The sequence below is a fragment of the Crinia signifera genome, chromosome 2 (assembly GCF_055691185.1).
Source record: "Crinia signifera chromosome 2, ASM5569118v1, whole genome shotgun sequence".
Classification (NCBI taxonomy): Eukaryota; Metazoa; Chordata; class Amphibia; order Anura; family Myobatrachidae; genus Crinia; species Crinia signifera.
The window spans coordinates 15,742,074-15,768,691 of record NC_139218.1 but is presented as its reverse complement, the minus strand read 5'-3'; the positions used below and the strand labels follow the sequence as shown (position 1 = coordinate 15,768,691).

The 26,618-nt window shown below is 48.5% G+C and overlaps 1 protein-coding gene across 1 annotated transcript; it reads right to left on the bottom strand.

Moving 5' to 3' along the window:
• Positions 1–1,663: 1,663 nt before the first annotated feature.
• Positions 1,664–25,372, bottom strand: LOC146058369 (OX-2 membrane glycoprotein-like). Its single transcript, XM_083170653.1, has 6 exons — positions 25,292–25,372; positions 14,234–14,532; positions 12,262–12,436; positions 6,673–6,981; positions 5,018–5,152; positions 1,664–3,078 (listed from the first exon to the last, which is right to left on the bottom strand). Exons 1-6 carry the CDS (start codon positions 25,335–25,337, stop codon positions 3,020–3,022), a joined length of 1,023 nt encoding a protein of 340 aa, XP_083026779.1. The 5' UTR covers positions 25,338–25,372; the 3' UTR covers positions 1,664–3,019.
• Between the last annotated feature and the right edge of the window lie 1,246 nt (positions 25,373–26,618).

Here is a 26,618-nt window from a genome sequence, read left to right as displayed (position 1 = left end):
ACCCTATTCAATGACCAGATGGCGAATACATTTCAAGGTTTTTTTCGCCATGATTCACCGAGTAGCAATCGCTATCTTTTTATGGTGAAGTGGAATGTGAACTTTTAAAATAAAGTGTTTTGTTTTTTACATTTGGTGTCAAAAAATCAGGAATTTTATTCTGAGGAGGGGCATGCTATTTTTATTCATGTGCTGTAAACACATGAATATATATTTAATTAAAAAAAAAATATATATATATATATATATATATATATATATATTTTACACAGACCAGCCAGCAGGGGGCCGGAGCCGAGCCGCTCATTAGATATTCATATATTCACTTCACTCGATCATTACATATGCATGATCGGGTGTAATGAATATACCCGGTCCCCTGCTGGCACCCCCGGGGGGCAGCCTGTGCTGCCTGGCACCCGGGGAGCCCACCTCCCCCCCACAAACGTTCTGGGGCAGGCAGGGAGACTTCCATCTCCCTGCCTGCCACCATCCTCAGGCTCCCTGCGGCGTCCGCCGCAAGAGCTCAAATTCTTTGGTCAGGGGCAGCGAGCCCCTGACTCGTTGAATACCGGAGCAGGCGAGGCTCCGGAACGCGGCGAGCAGTGGCGAATGTGCAGCGAATCCTAAACAGGATTCGCTGCACGTCACCAGTATTCACATTGAATACTGCCCATTGACTATTGCAATGGCCTCCTTACCGGTCTTCCTAAGAAAAGACTCTCACCACTACAATCCATTCTGAACAAGGCTACGAGGCTGATCTTCCTGGCTAGACATTCATCGTCTGCTGATCCGCTCTGTCAGTCCCTCCACTGGCAGGGCAGCCGAGAGGGGGGGGGGGGGGTTGGGGGGAAGGCTACTAATTACCAGGGCCCAGGCTTGCTGGAGGGGCCCCGCAGGGTCCGACCCCTCCCTTTCCCCTCTGTCCCTCCCGGGTAGCAAGAGCAGCACACACTTCTACAGCATGTGCTGTGCTGACAGCAGGCTCAGCATGAGTGTCGCACTGCCAGCGTGAGAGGTCATGCTGAGCCTGCTTTCAGCACAGCACATGCTGTAGGTGTGTGCTGCTGCTGAGATTACAATTTTAGAGTTTTCTTTCACCCTCCTTTAAACATTTTGGGGGCGTGGCCTAAGTGCGGGAGGTGGCCACACCCCCACACTTAGGCCACGCCCACAACATTTTACCGGGGCCCGGCATTCCTCTCGGCTGCCCTGTCCACTGGTTGCCTGTATATTATTACCACATTCAATATAAAATACTTCTACTTAAATACAAAGCCATTACTCTGACTACACCGACTTATATTTCTTCACTTACCTCAAAATATATCCCCACCCAACCTCTTCGCTCTGCACAAGCTGCGTCTCTCATCCACACTCATTACTCGCTCCCACTTAAGGGCCCCATACACCTGCGATCACAATTAATTGCTTCTCAGATCCAGTGAATGTTTTCCCCTAGATAAATTGTTTCTTCAATCTATTTGACTTGCCCACACACTACAGATTTGTTTCAGTGATCGGCAGATTTTTCCTGTTAGAATGCCCACACATACAAAAATGAAACTCCAATAAAACCAGATTTTTTTTAAACCTGTTTAAAAATTTCCAAACTGTCTGAGGCGCAAAAGATCCTGATGGTGATCTTTTGCGCCTCAGACAGTTTGGAAATCTCAATTTTGTATTCTATTGTATTTTGTTTGGTTGTTGGGTGATGACCACGAGTTAGTACGGATTGGGGGCAGCAAAGCGCCAAATAGGGGTCTCATTCTATACCATTTATTGTTTCTGTTTAAAAATTTGATTCAGCAATCGATTGGCGATCCCTATTAATTTTTTAATAGGTTTGCCAAAAGGAGGAGCCCACACATTAAAGATTAATTGGGACAATCATCTCCAGAACGGAGGATTGTCACAATTGATTGCTGATGTATGCCCCATACACTTGCAGGATTGTTGTAGGGCAGCACCCACCCTATGGAATGCCCTTCCACGCACACTAGACTCTCAACTAGCCTTCAAACTTTCAAGCGTTCCCTGAAAACTCACCTCTTCAGGCAAGCCTATCATATTCAGGACCCCACCCAAACTCCAGTAGCATTTATATCTTTTTGCATCCCAGCAGCACTGTCTTGTAATCTGATGGGACTGCCATGCTATGGAATTCTATCCTTATGTATCCCTCCTATTATCCCTATAGATTGTAAGCTTGCGAGCAGGGCCCTCCTACCTCTATGTTGGTTTGTATCTACCCAGTTTGTTTAATCACTGTTGTTTCCAATTGTAAAGAGCAGCGGAATATGCTGCGCTATATAAAAACCTGTAAATAAATAAATAAATAAATAAAATATGAGATACAGTACATATTCTTTCATATCACTTTCACACATTGTCATAGTGCGACACTTGCAGCCATTCACCTACAGGAGATATCCGTGCATGGAATTGTTCTATGTAGTGTGGACCAGCCACATTTCTTATCTGATCATTGGTCCAACCGTCAACCATACAGTAGTGAAGACAGAAATATAAAGTGCACTGGGGGAGATTTTGGGCAAGGAGACCTTTGCTACATTGACATTGCATTCATTTCTGAACCAGGGCTTAAGAATTAGCTTGATGAAAACTTCTAATAGGAAATATTGAGGTGTTTCCCATAGCTGAGGAATCCAAAGGTGGGCGCCATCTACGGATTGTTTGCAAACTGCACATGCGTAGCGCCAGGCATACCCACCGTGACAGAGGCTTTGGCACAGCAAGATCTCTCATCTGCGAAACGAACGTCACTGGGCAGAAACAAAGTGGACACGCTAGCAGGCGCGTAGCCAGAGTTCTGTCCTATTAGGATGCGTGCTTATGACAAAGATGCCAGCTCCAGTCGTATCTGTTGCACCCAGAAAGACAGCGGTAGTCATTGAGGGGTAGATTTTTTTTTTCTTGGTGAAGTGATAAAGTGTCTGGTTTTTATCACCGGCCGTTGTTGCTTCTGTACAAAGGTCACTGTCCCAATTATATGTTATGGCATAGTAACGTTGGTTTGTAACTGGTTCTTTGACTTGTTTCCATTTCTAAAACCTTTGAAGGAAAAAAAAAAGATATTCACTTTGTCTGAAAAACTTTGGATACATGGGGGAGAAGGGTACACAAAAAATGTGCTGGAGCGTAGAGAATACCTCCTATGTGTGCCACAGCGCGTACCTCCTATGTGTGCCACAGTGTGTACCTCCTATGTGTGCCACAGCGCGTACCTCCTATGTGTGCCACAGTGTGTACCTCCTATGTGTGCCACAGCGCGTACCTCCTATGTGTACCACAGTGCGTACCTCCTATGTGTGCCACAGCATGTACCTCCTATGCGTACCACAGTGCGTACCTCTATGTGTGCCACAGAGCGTACCTCCTATGTGTGCCACAGCGCGTACCTCCTATGTGTGCCACAGCGCGTACCTCCTATGCGTACCACAGAGCATACCTCCTATGTGTGCCACAGCACGTACCTCCTATGCGTGCCACAGAGTGTACCTCCTATGCGTACCACAGCACGTATCTCCTATGCGTTCCACAGCGCGTACCTCTATGTGTGCCACAGCATGTACCTCCTATGTGTACCACAGCGCGTACCTCCTATACGTGCCACAGAGCTTACCTCCTATGCATGCCACAGAGCGTACCTCCTATGCGTGCCACAGAGCATACCTCCTATGCGTGCCACAGCACGTACCTCCTATGTGTGCCACAGTGCGTACCTCCTATGCGTACCACAGTGCATACCTCCTATGCGTACCACAGCGCGTACCTCCTATGCGTGCCACAGCACGTACCTCCTATGTGTGCCACAGCATGTACCTCCTATGTGTACCACAGTGCGTATCTCTATGTGTGCTACAGCACGTACCTCCTATGCGTACCATAGCGCATACCTCCTATGCGTGCCACAGAGCGTACCTCCTATGCGTGCCACAGAGCGTACCTCCTATGCATGCCACAGAGCGTACCTCCTATGCGTGCCACAGAGCGTACCTCCTATGCGTGCCACAGAGCGTACCTCCTATGCGTGCCACAGAGCATACCTACTATGTGTGCCACAGCACGTACCTCCTAGGCATACCACAGCGCGTACCTCCTATGCGTGCCACAGAGCGTACCTCCTATGCATGCCACAGAGCGTACCTCCTATGCGTGCCACAGAGCATACCTCCTATGTGTGCCACAGCATGTACCTCCTAGGCATACCACAGAGCGTACCTCCTATGCGTGCCACAGAGCGTACCTCCTATGCGTGCCACAGCACGTACCTCCTAGGCATACCACAGAGCGTACCTCCTATGCGTGCCACAGAGCGTACCTCCTATGCATGCCACAGAGCGTACCTCCTATGCGTGCCACAGAGCGTACCTCCTATGCGTGCCACAGAGCGTACCTCCTATGCGTGCCACAGAGCATACCTCCTATGTGTGCCACAGCACGTACCTCCTAGGCATACCACAGCGCGTACCTCCTATGCGTGCCACAGAGCGTACCTCCTATGCATGCCACAGCGCGTACCTCCTATGCATACCACAGCGCGTACATCCTATGTGTGCCACAGCACGTACCTCCCATGCGTGCCACAGAGTGTACCTCCCATGCGTGCAACAGAGTGTACCTCCTACAGTATGTATGCCACAGTGCGTACATCCTATGCCTGCCACAGTGCATACTTCCTATGCGTGCCACAGAGCATACTTCCTATGCGTGCCACAGAGTGTACCTCCTATGCGTGCCACAGAGTGGACAGGGTACACATTACACTTTGTGGGGGCCATGTGCTCAGCTGCCAACATTGACATCAAAAAACGTCCAAAAATCTAATGTCACATTTTTTCATGTTTCAACCTTTTGTCAGCGTCTGCCTAGTGCATTCTGTATATTTAATGCTATTGCTGTACATGTGTATACCAACATCATTATATTCTCCCATTGCAGTCACTGTACTGATGTACTGTAATACAGTATACAGGATACAAAAACTCACCCAGTGATTCCGTTTTCCGGTGTCTTTGGTGGATAGAGATTCCGGCCATCACTACTAGAATGATACCAACAAGGGTGCACGCTACGGCGATAGGAATGGCTAAACCATCTGCACCCTGCGATGAACCGTCACCTACTGTAAGATACAGAGCAAGGTGTTATGTACAGAATAAATCTAGTTGTAGACAATTGTTTACATTAATCTCATTCACTCACAATATTCAGCTTAGCTTGGGTGAAAAAACCCTATTTACTAAGAGGTGATTTTAGTGTAATTTAGAATCCTCCACAAATATATTGGCAGATCCTATAGGTGTTGACGTAGGTGACAGTGGCCAGGGCCGAAACTAGGTTTTCCAGCGCCTGGGGCAAGGCAGTCATTTGGTCGTCGTACCCCTGCCCCCTGACTGGGGGGGGACCAAATGACTGCCTTGCCCCTGGCGCCGGAGGCTTAGCGAACCCTGCGCCCACATACCTCTGTTGTGCAGCGGGCTCTGGGGACGGGCATCGGGGTCCGGGGCCAGGCAGCAGGGGTTCCGGTCCGGGCAGCGGGGGTTCCGGTCCGGGCAGCGGGGGTTCCGGTCCAGGCAGCGGGGGTTCCAGTCCGGGCAGCGGGGGTTCCAGTCCGGGCAGCGGGGGGATGGGCAGCGGGGTCAGGGGTGGGCTTTCACTTGTAGTAAGCTACGCTATTTGCCTGGTGGCAGGAAGCGCTGCTGATTTTGAAAAGACTTGCTGGACGCTGATTGGCTGAGAGAATTCAGCCAATCAGTGTCCGGCAAGTCTTTTCAAAATCTACTTCCCGCTGGGCAAATAGCGTAGCTTGCTTCCAGCTGCCGCTACGCCCATCCCGGACCCCTGCTGGCCGTCCCCGGACCCCCGCTGCCCATCCACAGACCCCTGCTGCACGTCCCAACAGTGCCCCCGCTGCCCATCCCTGGACCCCCGCTGCCCATCCATGGACCCCCGCTGCCCGTCCACGGACCCCCGCTGCGCATCCCCGGACCCATGCTGCCCGTCCCCAGGACCCACGCTGCGCGGCCCATCAATGCCCCCCCCCCCCCTAGTTACGACCCTGCACTGCCGTGTGATGGAGGTCAGTGCCCATGCAATACTGCCTTAGGGACCCCACAACAAAATTTGCATAATAGTTATTAATAATAACGCTTTTTCTCCATAAGGACTATAGGCGCTTAACAGATAGAATGAACATAATACAGTACAGGAACAATGAAATACAGAAAACTTTTCATAAAAAATACTTAAGGGTTAGGGTTAGTCAGTTTTTGAAGGGTTCTAGAGTGGGGGCCTCTCAATCTGTGCGGGGAAGTAAGTTCCATTGACTCAGATCCACATGGCTAAAAGCTCGACCTCCAAATGAATTATGGGATATTCTAGGTACTGCTAAAAGTCCTTCATCTACATATCGCAGTAATTGGGTAGGACAGTATGGAATCAGAAGCTGCTTCAGGTACCTTGGGCCTTGGCCATGTAGGGTAGTTAAGATGGAATTGGTCATCTTACTGCATGGATCAGTAAAATCAAGCCTGCAGCTTCCTATTGGTTAGTACAGTCCCAACACATCAGGTCCCTATTTCTGTCTCAGTGGCCCTGTGGGTGTAATAACGTGTCAATTAAAGGAAGTGGATCCAATCTTACGGGTATCGTCTATAACTGCGGACAGACGCCTCTCAGAGTTAAGAGCCGGGTAGCGCACCACGCAGATCACTTCCGTTACTTCCAGGATACGATAACCACTTTTGGTAAAGTTACTTATCACGGTGACGGTTCTGTTGGAGTTTACAATAGTGTAAGTTTCGGGGGTTATTTGCAGGTTGTCCGGAAGCTTCCATGTGATGTCAGGGGTTGGTTGACCAGTGGCGGTACAGGTGATTATATGTAGCTTCTCGGAGGTATTGGGATTGGCGATCTGGTATATTTCCAGCCAGGGGTCTGATATTTTCGTTTCTAAGCATAAAAAAAAATCACATTCGATCAAAATGGTCATAACAGGTGGAGATACCAATAAAAAGGTCCTATAAATATAAAACTGAGGTAATCTCAGTGCACTATTACCACATATATAGGGGGAAGTTGAAAAATGATGTACCGGTAATACGTAATGAAATGGTTATTTTTTTCTAGTGATATTTTTCCTGAAAAAAACAACACAGTTCAGTTCGATAGTCGGTGGTGGTCCCCCGCAGTCAGAACATACTGTACAATTATTAGAAAGGAGAAAAGAAGAGTCTTTTGGGGGCACTCTTGTATAATGTGCACACATTCGGAGCTTGTCTAGGACCAACGTGCACGTTTCACCCTCGGGGTACCCAGAGGATCTCACTCTGACAATGATGAAGGTGAAACGTGCACATTGGTCCTAGAGGAGCTCTGGATGTGCGCACATCAGGTTCCTCACACCAGACAGCTGGAAACTGATTATTATATCTATCTATAGATATGTTATCCTCACCATGGGAATCCATTTCCCATATCTTAAATGGGAGATAGAGACTGTCAAACTCCCCAGTACTATTTTGACTATTCTTTCACTGTTCTCAGAGCCCATGCAAAGTGGGGGATTTAAGACTGTAGGAAAAAGTATATTTTAATTTTCTCCTTACCCATCACAATCAGATATAACATTAAATATCTGTCCAATGATATATAACCGATTAAGATTGTTAAATATAACTGCTGCTCACAGCTGATCAGAGCGGGGGTTGTGCAGTGTGGCCACAACCCCTATGCCAGATGCTCCTCCCATCCACTTGAGGCTCCACCCCCTCTGACAGGTCCCCAGTTTGGTACCTCCAAAAGTTGGTATGTACGCTGTCTTTTGTGGTTTTGGGTGTGAACCCACAGCCGTGACCACTGTTTAGGACGGCCATGGCAAGTCTTACTCTGCCTCTGTTGTCTAAACACAAAGATGGCAGGCACCTAGATGTTCACCTTAATAGCCACGTTTGGAGGGGTGAATTAAGTCCCCCCCCAACTCCGGTGCCACCAGGTCTTATGTGGGACAAAGTACCAGAGATCTTTACAAAAAAGACAAAAGGTAAAATAGGGAACCTAACAGAAAAGTGGAACTAAAACTGAATGTCAGCTTGCCGAATATAACTAACGCCACTAAAAGCACCAGTGACCTAGTCGCAAAACGACTGGTGACCGAGTTGCATACACAAGATAATATACCACTGCGGCCCTCTCTGTTAGCACCAGAGAGGTAACATAAAAATGACTGGGCCTAAAATGGCGAACAAGATAAACCCAGAATAGAAAAAAGTAACCAGGTCTCCAAATGGAGAACTTATGGCACTGGTATAAGGAACAGCTGGGCTGGATAGGAACTTCCAGGAGACAGGGCACCAGGAACAAACAGGAGCCAGTAAGGAGCTGAGAGCAGGCAGGCAGATAGCTCTAAACTGAAGCTATCACCAGTGGGGTGGTGCCAGAGCCATTCCTTTAAAAAGGAAAGGATGGCCAATCCCCACAGAGGGCCCAGCCCAGACTAATCACCCCCAGCTGTGGGCTGGCACGCTGGCCTTCGTCCCGATTGTTGCTCGGCAACCGGCGAGCAGGGGAAAAGTCCTCTGCTGCCGTCACCCAGCGGCATCCCCCATTGCTGGGCAACCGCAGGCGCTTCCGACAGAAGCAGTGCCCAGCCGCATCGTCCCCCAGCATTCCTGGTTGCTCTGCAACCCGACCAGGGGACGCCGGCACAGGAGGGAGCGATCGGCCGCGAGCCGCCGCTGCCCCAGAACCTGCGTGCAATATTGTCTCGTCAGCTCAATTCTGAGCTGCCAGCAGACACAGGGTTAACCTATCATACAGTACATACTGGAACTGAAACTCTTATCAGTCATTCTCTGCCTACTGGCACATGATTTGAAAGTAGATTTCGATTTTGGAGACATACATCTGCTATTCCAGCTTACCTTCTCTTTATAATAGTTCTCTGATTAAATGCAACAGTGGTGCAGATGTATTAAGCCTGGTAAGGTGATAAAGTGGAAGGTGATAATGTACCAGCAAATAAACTCCTAACTGTCATTTTTTCAAGCACAACTGATTGGCTGGTGCATATGACCACCCTTGGCCATGTTTTATTCGAAATACAAATAATAAATAGGGCCGATTTACTAATCTGCCCTATTTACTGATTTATATTTGGTTGATGGTGTAGGCGACCGCATGCTGCCAGATTCGTATTTGTATTTAGCGGCCGACCATTGAAGGATGTGGAACAAGCAGGATGTGGAACAAGCATGCCAGGTGCCTTAGCTTTGCACGCATCCTGTATGAGGACAGGGCGGGCAGCTGACATCCGGTGGCATCAGCTGCCCACCCCCGGCAGCCACGTCACTGCCTCAATACCATGGGCACAACTACTCGCTGCCGCCCCACACCCACTGTCCGCACTGGTGGGTGCAAATGGGACGGTGTCTGCACATGCGGAGAAATGTATATGCGGAGACGCAAAATATTTGAACAGGGGAGCGAACGGACCAGAATAAGTTCCTGAATACAATGTTACCTTTTTAACAGCATAATATATTCTACAGATAACACCGGTCAACAAAAAAACAGTTTTCAGTCTTTATTTTAATGACTATTTTCTGATTCTCTATATAGAAAAATAACCAGAAACTTTTTTTTTTTAAACTTTGCTTTTGTTCCTTTTACAATAAATAATTAAATATTAAAATGTTTGAATTACCATATAAGGAGGAGCGAGTTTTGGTAAGTAAGGGAGGGGACGAGCGTGGGAAAAGCAAGGTGAACTTTTTTTATCAAGATGCGATGGAGTTTGAACATCATTATCAGGGGCAATACAATGAGAGTATGATGGGGGATTATATTTAGAGGCTAATATGAGTTCATACAATCACAGACGAAATCCGAAAAATATTAATTTATAAACCTTTTTATACATTCTGTTGCAGTAATTATTTGGGTTTTTTTTAATTGTAAAAAAAAAAAAAAAAAATATTTCAGATTCACAATAAAAGTTTGTTTTATTTCTACATACAATAAAAGGTATGAAAATAGGGAAATATTCTTAAAATCCATAATTTAATTCTGATAGCTACAAAAGCATAGTTTTGGGGGTAAAACTAATTTTTCTTTTATTAGTAATGTGGAAGAAATAAAAATCAGATATGCAGAACGCAGACTCAAAATTCATGTCGACCGATGTAATGGTTGAAGATTGTTAAGGTGTGTGTACATGAATTGGCACAGGGGTCGGGTCAGATTTGTAAATAAGCAAGCAACTGGGCAAAACCATGCTGCACTGCAGCGGGGCAGATGCAACATGTGCAAAGAGAGATAGATGTGGGTGATGTGAGTTCAAACAGAATTTAAATAGCAGTGTAAAATTAAAGCTAACATCTGTGGGCTACATGCAAAAGCAGACAGTATTTACCCTGCACAGAAACAATATACATGCATTTGCGCCCCATTCATGGCAACATGGTTTGTTCCGGAAAAAAAGTAACTTGCTTTTTCACTTTACTGAATCTGTCCCTGTAACTTAAGTCATGGTTGGCTCCTGAAAATCGGGTCCCCCTCCCGGCCCACCGGAAATGTGGGCAACCCTCCCGGATACCGGCGGAGTCCGGACCCCTGCATTTCCCCGGTGGCAGAGTTTTAAATTGCTGCGACTCACGGCTTTTCGGATGATGGGGGGGTTAAATATGCAAATTCCTCCGATTTAGCCCCACCCCCTCCTCAGAGATCTGCAATTTGCAGTACTGGGGGCAGGGACTAATAATGTCTCCAGCAGGCCCCGCCCCCAGAAGTGCCGTTGACAGTCTCCTCTCAGCAGTTCTCCCGGAGAGGGGACTGTAAAAGTCAGCAACCCTGACTTAAGTGATATTGAAAGTAAAAGTACATCTGAAGCATTAGTGTCTACTTACTAGAGATGGGCAAAACGGATCTTTTCGCGGACCCGGGTCGACCTGGGTCGGTCGGTGAAAAGATCTAGATCCTTTGGGCGGCTCTGCGGCTCAGTTTGTGTAAAAAAGACAGTTATTTATGGTTTGAGTTAGTGTACCATACCTCCCAACATGACCCTTTCCAGGAGGGACACAATGCTCTGTTTCTGGACTTCCTTCTTAATGTTTGATTGTTATTACCTGTGTGGAAACACCTTTCTTATCCATTTACCTGTTTAGAACAGGTAATAGCAATCATTCGTTAAGAGGGAAGTCCAGAAACAGAGCAAAGTCGTAGGTCAGAGATGGGGAACCTTTGGCCCTCCAGCTGTTGTTGGACTACACATCCCAGCATGCCCTGCTACAATTTGCTATTTGGCCATGATAACACTGTTGCAGGGAATGCTGGGATGTGTAGTCCAACAACAGCTGGGGCCAAAGGTTCTCTAACCCTGACCTAGGTGGTGCACTTAACATAGATAGTCGTTTGGTCGACTGATCTAGGTCGACATTAGGTCAACAACACTAGATCGACATGCTGAAAGGTCGACGTGGAACAAGATCGACATGGTTATAGGTCAACATGAGGAAGGTCGACAGGTCATAAGGTCGACATGGGGATTTTCACTGTTTTTTGAGCCGACATGTGCCGACAGGCGGTATTTCATGCCCTACCTTCCACTAGGGCATGGAGTGAGATTATAATAGTGTGGCGAGCGAAGTGAGACACTGTGCCCAAAGCATTGCGAGCAATGCGAGGGTCCGATTCTCACTTCCAACTGTGTCCATGTCAACTGTGTTGACATTCGGGTCAAAAAACAGCGAAAACCCCATGTCGACCTTATGACCTTCCTCATGTCATCCTAACGTCCATGTCTACCTTTTCCCATGTCAACCTTTTCCCATGTCGACCTTTCTGCATGTCGACCTAGTGACTGTCTGACCAACGCTTGTCTGACGAACAATCCAGTTCCCAGGACCTGGGTAGAAGTCCCGTGTAAAGGGACACGGCGTGTCCCATTTACACTGCCGCTGACAGGGGTCTGACCCGCTGAAGACCCGGGGTTTTGCAGCGGTGTAAAAGGGGTATTAATTTGCTCGTTGCCAAGGGAGACTAAATTTGCTCATTGCCGAGCCCCCCCTCCCCCCCCCCCAAAATGAAAGTTAAAAGAAGGCCCCCTCCCCCTCCAAATTAAAGTTAAATGTACTACACAGCCCAGCAAACAGAGATCTAGTAAAAAAAAAAAAACACATGTGCACTGCCTAATTTATGTCTGTGTGTCTGTGTGTTCATACTTCTACTACACACCTTTCTGTGATGCTACTGGTGAACTCAGGTGAAGCAATCTTGAAATGCCTGCCAGTGCCAATGCCTCTGCTCTGCTCTGCTGTTGATGTGTAGTCACCAGACCTCCCTCAGGGCTTCCAGATTCAGAAGAATCTAGATCTGCACGTGACACAGCAGCAGCAGCAGCAGCACAAGCAGCCAATTAGAAGAAAATATCTCAGCTGCCAAAGGGGGCAGTGCTGAGCTCAAGCAATGCAATGTGCATTGTATTGTATGTAATGCTAAGCGAAACGGATCCGGATCACCATTTTGGGATCGGCGGCTCGCTCGTTCTTTTGATGGATCCGTTCAAAAGAACCGGATCGTTCGCGAACGACACATCTCTACTACTTACCATAGACATCGAGGCAAGTTCTCCCAGAGTTAGCTCCGAATGGATACACGTTGAAGATCAGGGCCGTTTCTAGAGGCGGACAAGCCGTGCAGCAGCCCGGGGCGCCGCACGGCTTGTCCGCCTCTGAAACAGCCAGGGCGCCCGGCAGTCTCCCCCCCCCAAAACCCTGTAGCTGCCAGCCATAGCCGCCGCCGCCGCTGTCTCCCCGGCCGGCCCGACTACACGCTGGAGAGGGGAGGGGAACGCATCGTGCGTCTCTCCGTCCCCTCGCTCAAGTCACTGGGCTGCCGCTGTCAGCCAATCAGATCTCGGGCGCGAGATATGAATGGCTGACGGCTCAGCTAAGGTACACACACTGAAGGGGAAGGAGAGAGGCAGGATGCGCTCCCCTCCCCTCGGAAGCAGCATTACAAAAGTGAGTTTGGCACTGTGGGGGCATATATTTGTGATACTGTGGGGGCATATGTGTAGCACTGTGGGGGCATATATTTGTGGTACTGTGGGGGCATATGTGTAGCACTGTGGGGGCATATGTGTAGCACTGTGGGGGCATATATTTGTGGCACTGTGGGGGCATATGTGTAGCACTGTGGGGGCATATATTTGTGGCACTGTGGGGGCATATATTTGTGGCACTGTCTGTGGGGGCATATATTTCTGTCACTGGGGGCATATGTGTAGCACTGTGGGGGCATATATTTGTGGCACTGTGGGGGCATATATTTGTGGCACTGTCTGTGGGGGCATATATTTCTGTCACTGGGGGCATATGTGTGGCACTGTGGGGGCATATATTTCTGTCACGGGGCATATGTGTGGCACTGTGGGGGCATATATTTCTGTCACTGGGGGCATATATTTGTGGCACTGAGGGGGCATATATTTGTGGCACTGTGGGGGCATATGTGTAGCACTGTGGGGGCATATATTTGTGTCACTGTGGGGGCATATGTGTAGCACTGTGTCTGTGGGGGCATATATTTGTGTCACTGTGGGGGCATATGTGTAGCACTGTGGGGGCATATGTATGGCGCTGTGGGGGCATATCTGGCACTGTGGGGGCATATTAGTAAACGGCATCAGTTGTGCGGCAGCGGCACATGGGGCATAATGTGTAATGGGCATTACGATGTGTGGAGTATTGTGTAATTGCCATCACAGTGTGGGGTCTAATGGGCATCTTGGTGTGCGGCGTAATATGTAATCGTCATCACAGTGTACGGCGTAATGTGTAATTGGCATCACGGATAAATAGTGTATAATGATTTAAGTAGCCTGTCGTTGTTTGGCCTTGATCTGTGAGGCGTACTAGGTCACTGTGTGTGGCCTTCAGCCGGCCAACCTAAGTGCGGGAGGACAATAACAATTCCTGCAGCAACCAATGTCTGGTCATGCAGGTTGCAAAAGTGTGATATAAGGTAATTGTTTTCCTGCTAGACCACGCCTCACATTAAGCCACACCCCTTTTAAAATTAAGCCACACCCCCTATTTCGGCGCGCGCCTACGGCGCGCGCAATTTCTATTATCCCATGTTATGTATGGGGGGGGGGGGGGCGCATTTTTTTTTCTTCGCCCTAGGAGCTAAATTGTCTTGAAACGGCCCTGTTGAAGATGCAGGTGAAGCAGCCCTGATCCTCCAGGGTGACTGAGTTAATAGTGATGGCGGAGACATTGAGAGTATCCACAGTAAACTGTTTCATCCGCTGAAAGTAATAGCCAATCAGCTTCTCCCCGTACTTCTTGCTGTAGGTGGCCACCGGGCCGGTGAAATTGCCCGATTCCTTCTGCCATGTGATTTGGAAAATGTTCCGGTGGCTGGTAATCAGCTGGCACTCTAGGGTCACAGCGCCCCCTACTGCTGCCGCTTGTGTCTCCACAGTCTTTACTTTTATTGAACCTTTTAATAAAACAGAGATGACAGTTAATGACAGCACAGATACATCGCACGCTGCATATAACAAACCGCTAAATAGATACGATTAGATTTTATCGTATCTAATCCCCTTTTCCACAATCCAAGCCCAAATGTTTCCAATAAATAACATTGCATTGCAGAGAATAATTTTGACTCATTCCTTTCAATGGGGTTTAATTACTAAGATGGGATGTTGCTATTGGAAACCCAGCAGAATCTCCTTATTTATTTAGCTATCTTTTAATAGATAGACTCTGATTGGTTGCCCATAGCAACATCCCATATGAATAAGAACTTCCATATTCGTACATAAACCGGGTCGCTTTCGCAGGTCCCACTCCGCCTAGTCAACCCATGCCCCAACTTACGGGCAAATTTACTAAAGCATAAAAAACTGCTGTTGCCCATAGCAACAATCAGATACTGTCTATCAGAATATGATTGATTGCTATGGGAAACATCGTCGCTTTTGGGGGACTAATTCAGCAAGAAATGCTAATCAGATAATTTGCAGTGCACTGTGAGGAGAAAGCCGCCACCAAGACCACTTATTACACAATATGTGCAGTGAAAGGTTATCCGCAAATATTAAGTATCCCCGGAATGTATAACAGAAGAACCACAGCAGGAATCTCCGATCCCTGCTGCAACCCCACCAGCAGCCACACACCTCCACATAGGTTTCTATTGGGGGGGGGGGGGGGGGTGCAATGCTGCCCGATGTATCAATATTGGGCACATTGCGGTGGGCTACCGCTATTCTGACATGGCGGTAGTCCATAGTGGTCTATGGGCTACCGACTGCACTGCCGGTTGGGCAGTGTGGTCAGTTGTGTCATCCAAGGGTCAGCGCTAACCGCACATGCACAGACCCCCAGCACGTGGAGCCAGTGTCCTGCATCTGCTGGGGCATACAACCAGGAGAAAGGATCGCACTGCATATGCGATACAGTAGAAACTGGGCCCCTATTAGAGAAGGAAGAGCAAGAGTTTCTGCTGTCCGGGGGCTGACAATGGGAAATCCCCTGATGCTTAAAGCATTGCATTGGAAAGAACGTTGGTGGGAGAAAGTACTGTAGCTGTAGTTCACAGGCAAATCTGTGTCCCGTGTGTGTCTCCTCGGTGCTGTAAGTTGTCGGTCTGTGTGCTCATCATAGAACCGGAATCTGATGTGACGGCCGTTTCGCATAGTGAGGCTTGATCACATGCACTCTGAAAACCACTATGGGCGAAATGTAATAGGGTGCTTTTTTTTTTTTTTGCGATTTTTCCCGCAAAATATGCCGTTTTCGGCCATTTCCCGAAAATCGCAAATTTTATAGGGTGCGATTTGCGGGAAAAATCGCATTTTTTAAAGGTGCGATTTTAAGTTAGACTAAAAATCGCATCCAGATGTTTTCCCATTAAAAAGGATAGAACTCGCATATTTAATGGGTTGCGATTTTTAGTAAAGCTTACTAAAAATCGCAAAAAAAATAGACCAGGTTCTGCCTGGCGCTTTTATCAGAAACATGCACAGATCATTGAGATCTGTGCATGGTTCTGTTGTAAAAAAATAGTTAAAACAAAAAAAAAGGAAAAAAACGGCGTGCGGTCCCCCCCCTAAACATAACCAGCCCCGGGCTCAAAAAGCCGGTGCTGGTATCATAAAATCAAAGGAACAATCAAGTTGGGGTTCCCTGGATTTTATAAAACCAGCACCAGGCTCAAGGTCCGGCGCTGGTTCCCAAAATACGGGGGACAAAATGACTAGGGGTCCCCCGTATTTTAAGAACCAGCACCGGACACAACCAGCCAGCAGGGTAATGCCACAGCCGGGGGGAGACTTTTTATACAAGTCCCCCCGGCCAAAGCATTAACCCCCTGGCTGGTCAGCATGGGCAGGGGTCCTGGGGAAGTGGGGACCCCCCCAATGAAGGGGTACCCCCCCTCCAGGACTTACCAGCCCATGCTGATAGTCCGGGGCTGTCCTCGATGCCCCTGGGCGGTGGGCATCGGGCTGATGACTTGTGTAAAAAAAAGGATAAAAACTATTGTTCTTTACTGGCGAACTATGAGTCCCAGCAAGCCTACCCCCCATGCTGGGACTTGGGGAACCACAAGTCCCAGCATGCGGGGCATTAAAGGGCCCGCTGGCACTTGTAGTTCTGCAGTGAAAAAAATAGTGCACAAAATCACACTGACACCCTGTAAAATAAAACTTTAATACACACAAAACACACACACACTGATACTTACCTACCTTGAGCCCGTAGGTCGGTCCCTGGATCCTGGGTCCGGGCTCCGGGGCTCCAGGGCAGAAGAGTCCGGTTCCGGGGCCTTGGTCCTGGTTCCGGGGCTGGTCCTGGGGTTCCGGGGCTCCTGGCGTGAAGAATCCGGGGTCCGGGATCCGTGGTAGTCCAGAGGGGTACCTAAGGAGGCAAATCCTACTCACCTGCTCCCCGGCGGCGACCTCCGGTGACAGCGCTGCTCCCGACTGGTACCCGGCTTGAAGGACTTTGCCCGGCGCTGAGATGTTTCCTCTTCGCCGTCTCTGAACAGAATGATTTCTCGGCCAATCAGGAGCCGAGAAACTCGGCTCCTGATTGGCCAGAAATCATTCTGAATACAGACGCCGACGGAGTAACATCTCAGCGCATCCAGAGCAGAGATGTTACTCCGTCGGCGTCTATATTCAGAATGATTTCTGGCCAATCAGGAGCCGAGTTTCTCGGCTCCTGATTGGCCGAGAAATCATTCTGTTCACAGACGGCGAAGAGGAAACATCTCAGCGCCGGGCAAAGTCCTTGAAGCCGGGTACCAGTCGGGAGCAGCGCTGTCACCGGAGGTCGCCGCCGGTGAGCAGGTGAGTAGGATTTGCCTCCTTAGGTACCCCTCTGGACTACCACGGATCCCGGACCCCGGATTCTTCACGCCAGGAGCCCCGGAACCCCAGGACCAGCCCCGGAACCAGGACCAAGGCCCCGGAACCGGACTCTTCTGCCCTGGAGCCCCGGAGCCCGGACCCAGGATCCAGGGACCGACCTACGGGCTCAAGGTAGGTAAGTATCAGTGTGTGTGTGTTTTGTGTGTATTAAAGTTTTATTTTACAGGGTGTCAGTGTGATTTTGTGCACTATTTTTTTCACTGCAGAACTACAAGTGCCAGCGGGCCCTTTAATGCCCCGCATGCTGGGACTTGTGGTTCCCCAAGTCCCAGCATGCGGGGTAGGCTTGCTGGGACTGATAGTTCGCCAGTGTAAAACAATAGTTTACATTCTTTTTTTTACACAAAGCATCAGCTCCATGCCCACAGCCCAGGGGCATGGAGGACAGCCCCGGACTATCAGCATGGGCTGGTAAGTCCTGGAGGGGGGGGACCCCTTCATTGGGGGGGTCCCCACTTCCCCAGGACCCCTGCCCATGCTGACCAGCCAGGGGGTTAATGCTTTGGCCGGGGGGACTTGTATAAAAAGTCTCCCCCCGGCTGTGGCATTACCCTGCTGGCTGGTTGTGTCCGGTGCTGGTTCTTAAAATACGGGGGACCCCTAGTCATTTTGTCCCCCGTATTTTGGGAACCAGCGCCGGACCTTGAGCCTGGTGCTGGTTTTATAAAATCCAGGGAACCCCAACTTGATTGTTCCTTTGATTTTATTATACCAGCACCGGCTTTTTGAGCCCGGGGCTGGCTATGCTTAGGGGGGGACCGCACGCCGTTTTTTTTTTTTTTACAACCAAAATCGCATATAAGAAAATGCGCACATTTTCAGGACTGAAAATGCGCACATTTTCAGGACTAAAAATCGACCTAAATCGCGGCAAATCGCATTTTTTGCCGCTAATTCGCATCTCATTACATATGCGAATTAGCGTCTAAAAATGCGATTTTTAAAGGTGCGATTTCTGGCGAGTTTGGAACTCGTCCAAAAATCGCAGCCTATTACATTTCGCCCCTTGTGTTCAATTGATTACACATTAAATCGAAACAATAGTAAAGTGCTGTTCTCTTACAAGGTAAAACGAATATTTCCTGTAAAGAAGAAACGTTTATCAATTTTACCCAATATTATTTGCCCATGATGGGAAGCAGTGGCGTAAGTTTGTCCCAGTTGCCCGGAGGCAAGATGAATATTGGTGCCAAACCCCCCCACCACAAACACACACAAAACTTTATTAAAAATATATATAGTCTGTTATGAAATATAGATTATATACTGTATGTATATACAGAAAGTGAAGAACACATATATATTTCAGAACTCAGCCACAGAAGCGATTTTGATGGCTTTTAATTAATGGATTTAAACTGGCAGTGGTGGAGAGGTGCCCCCTTGAGTGCAGGAGCCCGGCGGCAGATGACTCCATTGCCTCCCAGAGTTCTGCCTCTGATGGGAAGGCTGCAAACTGCAGGAATATGCCGCATTTTCAACAAGTAGGGCTGCGAGTATCGCCTTGAAAAAGCTGTAAAGCGAAATGTGTCGGTGACTACCAGCACGGACACCCTTCCATCTGGACGCCAACCTGCACTAAATCACTATTACCGGACCAGCTTTCCTAGCACTCCCTCAGCCGTTTACCATCAGGACCAGATTAAGCCAGCACCACCAGAGGGACCTTCCACCATCAGGTGTATTCCTGGCAGGAGAGCGCTGCCTCTCCCAACGGTCCACTTTGCACTCAAAAATACCAGCTGCTTCACTCATTGGTATCTAAAGAAAGCATCCTAGGAACGGACACTCAGCAGGAGCCACATTGGATTAACTGGGTGACTATGGCCCTTATTCTAGTTGAATCGGACGGATGCGTATTTCGGACAGGAACCGAGTGTTCTTAGCCCCGCCTACCGCTCACATCGTCCGAATGCGGTAAGACGCCGAGAGAATGGTCCGCGAGTGAATGTTTCATATGAACACCTCCTCCATCAGTGGGAACCTCCCCCATTCTCCGTTGGTCGCTCGGTCCATCAAATGATGGACCGAGCGGTCAGGCAGCACCGAGTGCTCCAGACCACTCGGACATCTTTTCATATGAAGGCAGGGATATGGGCAGGCAGCTGGCATCCGGCTATGTCAGCTGTCCGCCCCCAACACGTGCGTCACGGACGGATTACCATACGTACGCCCAGCGTTTTCATGGGAACGCCCATGAAACATGGGGCGTACGCATATTGTAATGGTACCCAAACAGCCGTTCAGGCCCCTCTCCACCCCCTGCTCGGATGGCGAGGCGTTCACACATGCACAGATACGCCTCTGCACATGCGCAAACACCAAACATCGGCTGTCCGACCGCACTTGGAGCCATCCGACTCAATCAGAATAAGGGCCTATATCCGTGCACTTGCCTTTTTCACTATACCAGCTATACTGACTATCATCCATTTTAATTAACTTTATTTTTACCTTTTTATGCTTTTGTCTTATTTTTAAGGTATAAATAAAATAACCTTGGTATTAATTCTAACACCTGTTGCATGTATATAATTTTTAGCGCAGTTAAAACACCCCTTTCTTCTATTTGCTATTTTTTGGGGGCGTGACACCCCAAATTATATCTAACTGCAGCTAGGCATCACAACACCTCTCTAGGTGCCCTCTCAGGATACCTAGTATCATCTCCTTTCCATTGTATGCAAAAGGCCGCATACAATGTATCGTATGTGATCCTGTATCGTATGTGATCTGGTTTTTATCACCGGCCAATCAGCTCCTATCTGTGAAGTTACAGGTTTGGTTTGAAAGATGACAGGTAGGAGCTGATTGGCCGGCGATAAAAACCAGACACTTTATCACTTCACCAAGCTTAATAAATCTACCCCTGAATGTGATAACTCGCCCTAGTGGGTGGAGCTTTTACTCTCTTATACCTAAATTGATAGTTGAGATAGAAGCATTGAGTTAACACAGAGACAATGGGCGACTTTTAATGAGATGCGAAAATGTGATTTTGGCAATTAAATTCGCCAAAACGGCCGAAATTGCCCTTTTTCCAAAATTTGTCTATTTAATGAGATGTGAGTAACAGGGAAAAAACGTCGAATTTGTCTCGAAATCGCACTTTCTGAAAGTGCGATTTTGAGTAGCGCCGGAACTCGCATCCAGATGTTTTTCCATTTAAAAGTATACAATTTGCGTATTTAAGGAGATGCGAATTCAGGAAAATGTGTCTAAAAATTGCAAAACATTTAGACCAGGTTCTGACAGGCGAATTGGCCAGAACCATGCACAGATCATTGAGATTAAGAAATGTGTTAAAGTGTTTTTTTTTGGGAAAAAATGGCGGGGGGTCCCCCCTCCTGAGCATAACCAGCCCCGGGCTCATTAAAAGATTTATTGCACTGTTTCTTTGGTCTGGAGTGCTGCGTCATTCTGCAGGAGACTCCCTGAAATAGCAGCAATCTCCCTCTCTCCCTCATTAGTCTAGCAATCTCCCTCATGTCACCTAGTCCACATTACACTATTACATTTTTTGGGGGAAAGGAATGAGAGACAGATACATTTACATTGAATCATCAGCACCATTTCCCAGCACTTTACCAAGTATAGTAGCTCTTACTAACTGCTTTGGGCTCATCTACATTTGGATATAAGTAATTTAAAAAGATTCCTCTCAGATGTAGCAGTACACACCCACGCTTCTAGGTGCCACGTTCACAATCTCTCCATATATGGAACTAAACACGCCCTTTGGGTGGAGCATGACACACCCCCTCAAATTGGGCGCTTTGCAAAATTCTGCTACCAACTATAATCTCCCTGAAACTAGTTTTCAAAAGTAGGCAAGTATGAAATATCTATATACATATTATATATATTTTTATATATATATATATATATATATATATATATAAAATATAACAAGACAACAGTGCGCAATACTGTATATAAGAATAAAATGCCAGTGTCCAAAAGGGCAGCAGTACCACACAACACAATGTCCATCCACGTATGAGTCTTTATAGTGTGCACTCAGGTGTAAGGATAGACCCGGCAGCTCCAAGCTCGTTGTCACAGCTGACAGCAGCGGCGGCGATACAATCCACAGGGTAACTCTGACGAAGTCGATGAGTCATCTCTGACCGAAGTTACCCTGTGGATTGTATCGCCGCTGCTGCTGTCAGCTGTGACCGCGTATAGAGTGTAACCACTCCAACTTCTCGCCCTGTCTGGTACGTTATTCTCGCAGCGGCGGTGGCGATAAAAATCCACAGGGTAACTGGAAGCGGTACATCTGTCAGAATGAACTTAGGTCTACAGTCAATAGGTCGACCCCACTAGGTCGACTGGCAGGAAGGTCGACCTGACTTAAGGTCGACATGGGCCAAGGTTGACATGACTTAAGGTGGAATTTGCATAAATGTCGACATGAGGAAGGTCGACTGGTCATAATGTCGACATGGGTTTTTCACTGTTTTTTTATCCGAATGTTGACACAGTCGACATGGACACAGTTGGCAATGAGAATCGGACCCTCGCATCGCTCGCTTCACTCGCGATGCTTCGGGCACGGTGCCTCGCTGCGCTCGGCACACTATTTTATTCTCCCACCACGCCCTAGTGGATGGTAGGGCATGAAATACCGCCTGTCGGCACATGTCGGCTCAAAAAACAGTGAAAAACCCATGTCGACCTTATGACCAGTCGACCTTCCTCATGTCGACCTTTATGCAAATTCGACCTTAAGTCATGTCGACCTTGGCCCATGTCGACCTTAAGTCAGGTCGACCTTCCTGCCAGTCGACCTAGTGGGGTCGACCTAATGACTGTAGACCTAAGTTCATTCTAATAGATGACCGCTTCCCATATATATATATAGGAAAGGACTGGCTGGGGATGAGCGCACGCAACCAACACGGCACTCCATGTGCAAAATAGTGTGTGCCGTGTTGGTTGTGTGCGCTCATCCCCAGCCAGTCCTTTCCTACATTATTTCTACAAAGGCACCCGGGCAGCTGACAGTGTTGGAAATATATATATGGGAAGCGGTCATCTATTAGAATTTTGTTTCCATCTATTAGAATGAACTTAGGTCTACAGTCATTAGGTCGACCCCACTAGGTCGACTGGCAGGAAGGTCGACCTGACTTAAGGTCGACATGGGCCAAGGTCGACACGACATGAGGGCTGCGGGGCTATTGTTACCCGTCCCGCTGCGTCTGCCATGGGACCTTTCGCGGCTCTCCGTCTCCCTGCTCTTCCGGCTCCGTCTGCAATAAAAAATGTGAAACACAGAAAATGGCTGCCCCCTTAATGCAGACCGTTTTTGAGGATGCTAGAGGAGGCGGCCTCCTCTAGCATCCTTAAAAACGGTCTGCTGTACGGGGGCAGCCATTTTCTGAGTGCCATGTTTTTTATGACAGCAGGAGCCGGGAGAGCAGGGAGACGGAGAGCACACATGGCGGCAGGCATGGAATTATACGGCAGACGTATTACTGCAGTAAAAATAAAAATGTGTATTCTTTTAATTAAAAAAAACAAGAGCAGCACACCTTACTTAGCAACACCCCATGAATTATACAGCACTCTTGGCTCATCCCTGGACTACAGCGCATTTAACAGCCCTTGCAGTAAAAACAAAACTAAAAAACACCTTATTTTTATTTTCATTAAAAAAAGGGCAGCTCCCCTGGTCTGATATATGACACATGGGGCCAGGGCCGGTGCTACCCACTCAGCAGCTCCTGCAAAGCAGGGAGGCGCCATGCTGAAAAGGCGCTGTCTCCCTCCCTGCTCTGCTAAAGCTGCCTCAGCCCTCACTGTCCCTGCCTCCTGCACACCGCCCACAGTGACTGTCTGACAGCGGGCGGTAGTATGGCGAGGCTGAGCAGCTCCCTGCACCGGGCACACACTGTCCTCCTCCTGCGACCTGCCCCTCTTTCTCACGGACACTTGCGCTGAGGCATGTAGTGCTGCCTGTGAATGCCTGGATGACATGTGATGTCTGGATCCGCCCCCTACCCATTGCTCCCTGCGTCTGTCAGCTGTCAAACAAATGACGAACAGGCAGCAGCGCCGCCCTTTTTAATAATTGTAGATTTTTTTAATATTAATTTAGACACTTTTTAAATAATGGGCTGGGTTATGTGCCTAAAGGTGGCCATACACGCTGCAATAGCAGAGTGCGATGCGATATGCGCTCCTGCGGGCATCACACAGACCAAAAAGTATGTGCTGCACACACTTTTTGTACTGCTTTCGGATCACATCGCACACACATTGCATGCATGCCATGCCATGCGATCTAGCCCATAACGTATGCGATTCTTGCAGCGTGTATGGGCACCTTGAGTGCCTGCAACATTTTGCGGACACAGCACTGAGATGGTATATGCATACATGTACATGCACCCGAGATCCTCCATAGGATCGCATGTTGCATACGCTGCCACAATCGGGCTGCAGCTTGTTGCAATGGCAATGTGAAAGGGCGCAAAATGTATGGTTTGCAGGAGGGCGCCGGACACCCTAGCACCGGCCCTGCATGGGGCACCCCTGGAATTATACGGCACACATGGGGGCACCCCTGGACTGATATGGGACACATGGGGGCACCCCTGGACTGATACAGTACATATGCGGGCACCCCTGGACAGATACAGTACATATGCGGGCACCCCTGGACAGATAAAGTACACATGCGGGCACCCCTGGACTGATACGGCACACATGTGGGCACCCCTGGACTAATAAGGGACACATGGAGGCACCCATGGAATTATACGGCACACATATGGGCACCCCTGGACTCATACGGGACACATGCGGGCACCCCTGGACTGATACAGCACACATGAGGGCACCCCCGGACTGATACGGGACACATGAAGGCACCTATGGAATTATACGGCACACATGTGGGCACCCCTGGACAGATACAGCACACATATGGGCACCCCTGGACTGATACGGGACACATGCGGGCACCCCTCCCCCCCTCTGTAGCACTATGCATAAATCACACCCCCCCCCCCCACAGGTTTCCCCCTCACCCCCCTCAGCTGTCTGAAATCACCAGCCTGTTTGAAAATGGCGCAGACCGCCGGGAACTATATATCCCCAGGTCTTGCGAGAATCCGACATCGGGAAGATGACGTCTGGCCTCATTTTGGACTCGGAAAAATGGCGGCGACCATCGAACTCCTCGGATACGGCCTCAGATCAGGTAAGTTCGGGGGGGTGGGGGGGGGGGGGGGTTCGAATCTCTAGGATCCAAACCCGTCCATCCCTAATATATATTAGGTAGAACATACAGTGTGGCCTAGGTTGAAGACTGGACCTTGAAGTACACCTGTCCTCACCTATAACCCCCATTCCACTGATCTGCCACAGTCTAACAAGTGCTGAGCTGTTTATGAGCCTGCCAGGCACCCAAACCACCCAAAGGGCATCTGTAATTTAGCATGATTACTGATGATTTTTTGACTGGTTACTTTATCCCTCTCCACTTTATCTCTATCCTAGCAACAATGGATATCACTCACTAGTGCCATGACGATGTTCAAACCTAGACAAACACCTAACCCTGGTCACACTAAACCACAGAACTTTGGCCAAGCAGACATACTGTCTCACCTATTATATAGATACTAATAATCCCGCTTTAAGCAAATGCTTCGAAAGCTATTAAGGAAGCTAATGTGACAGAAAGAGATGTAGTTTCACTAGCTGACAGCAGATGGCAGTGTTTCGGTGACACTCAGACACTAGACATATACATACAGTAGATGCTAAATCTTACATAAAGGTCTCAGTGTGAGCACTCACCGCGCACAATGCCGCAGAGCCAGAAGATCACACAGACAGTCTTCATTGTTCAGGGGGAACAGAATGAGGTTTAAAGCAGGCGTGTAACAAGAAGATACTAACAAATATGTAATGGAATTTCCACTCAAGTCCCCTCCCCCCACACACCCACACACACAAACCCACACTTCTCATTTCCTGAAACAGAAAGAGGATCTCCTGTAAGTCTATACAGTGAACACACCTAACATCGACATGGCTTAGGTTAGCACATGAAATAGGTTGACATACTTAAGGTCGACACAAACATTAGGTCGACAATGGCTAGGTCGACAGTCCAAAGGTTCATATGGCTTTTCACTTTTATTTGAGCCGACGTGCATGGAGGGAGAGCCATGGGAAGGGGATCGCGATGCTCCAAAACGGTGTTCATGTCGACTATGTTGACAATTTATACAAAACAAAAAAAGCAAAAAACCCATGTCGCCCTTTTGGCTGTCGACTTTCAGTGGTTGACCCAATGACCCCATACCCCCTGGAATTCCAGGTTGAATTATTAGACGTGAGGCCCATTTATCACAGATTGCATATCCAATGTGATCTGGGGCAGTATTAGCTCTCAGGATCTCATTACAATATCACATTAAACCTCCCCATAAGGGTTGTGAGCTTAGCTGTGTGGCAGGTGAGGATGTAGGAGCGGGGGGATGAGGGGAGATGGGGCGACATGGGCAGCAGTACCCTGGTGCAGGTAATGGAGATAAATAATGTAATGTATTATATATATAATATATACTATGACTATAGGGGACATACAGCACAATGGGTAATAAGACATGGGTAGTCATGTCAGCAGCCGTCTTAATGGATTCGGTATAAAATGCCGGCGGTCAGAATCCCGGCGGTCGAAATACCGACGCCGGAATCACGACAGCCAAAATGCCGACAAGGGGGGCCGTAGATTGCCCCCCCCTTGAGGGCTCGCTGCGCTCGCCCCGTAGCTGGCCCGGTGCCTCGTTGCGCTCAGCACACTAATTTATTCTCCCACGATGGGTGTCAAAGTGCCAAAGGACAAAGGATTCCGGCGTCAGTATTTCGTCCGTCGGGATTCCGACCACCGGCATATTGACCGCATCCCGTCTTCGTTGAGACTGCAACAGCAGGTACACACATACTAAAGGGTAACAAGACCAGGGGCGGATCCAGGAGAAAATGACAGGGGGAGCACCATGATAGGAGAGGGTTTGGGAGGAGAAAAGGGGGATTAGTGGTGCCAGTGTACATGCTAAGAGAGCGGCGAGAGAGAGGAGAGCAGAGAGAGGGCGGGAATGGGATTAAAAATAGGCCC

What these genes read in the sequence shown, in the direction of transcription:
- LOC146058369 (XM_083170653.1), bottom strand. Translation starts at nt 25,337, where the DNA reads ATGAAGACTGTCTGTGTGATCTTCTGGCTCTGCGGCATTGTGCGCG. An exon ending in GCTCTGCGGCATTGTGCGCG is followed by an intron (nt 14,533 to 25,291) that starts GTGAGTGCTCAC and finishes TTTTATTAAAAG; the next exon opens with GTTCAATAAAAGTAAAGACT. An exon ending in ACCAGTAGCATCACAGAAAG is followed by an intron (nt 6,982 to 12,261) that starts GTGTGTAGTAGA and finishes TTTTATGCTTAG; the next exon opens with AAACGAAAATATCAGACCCC.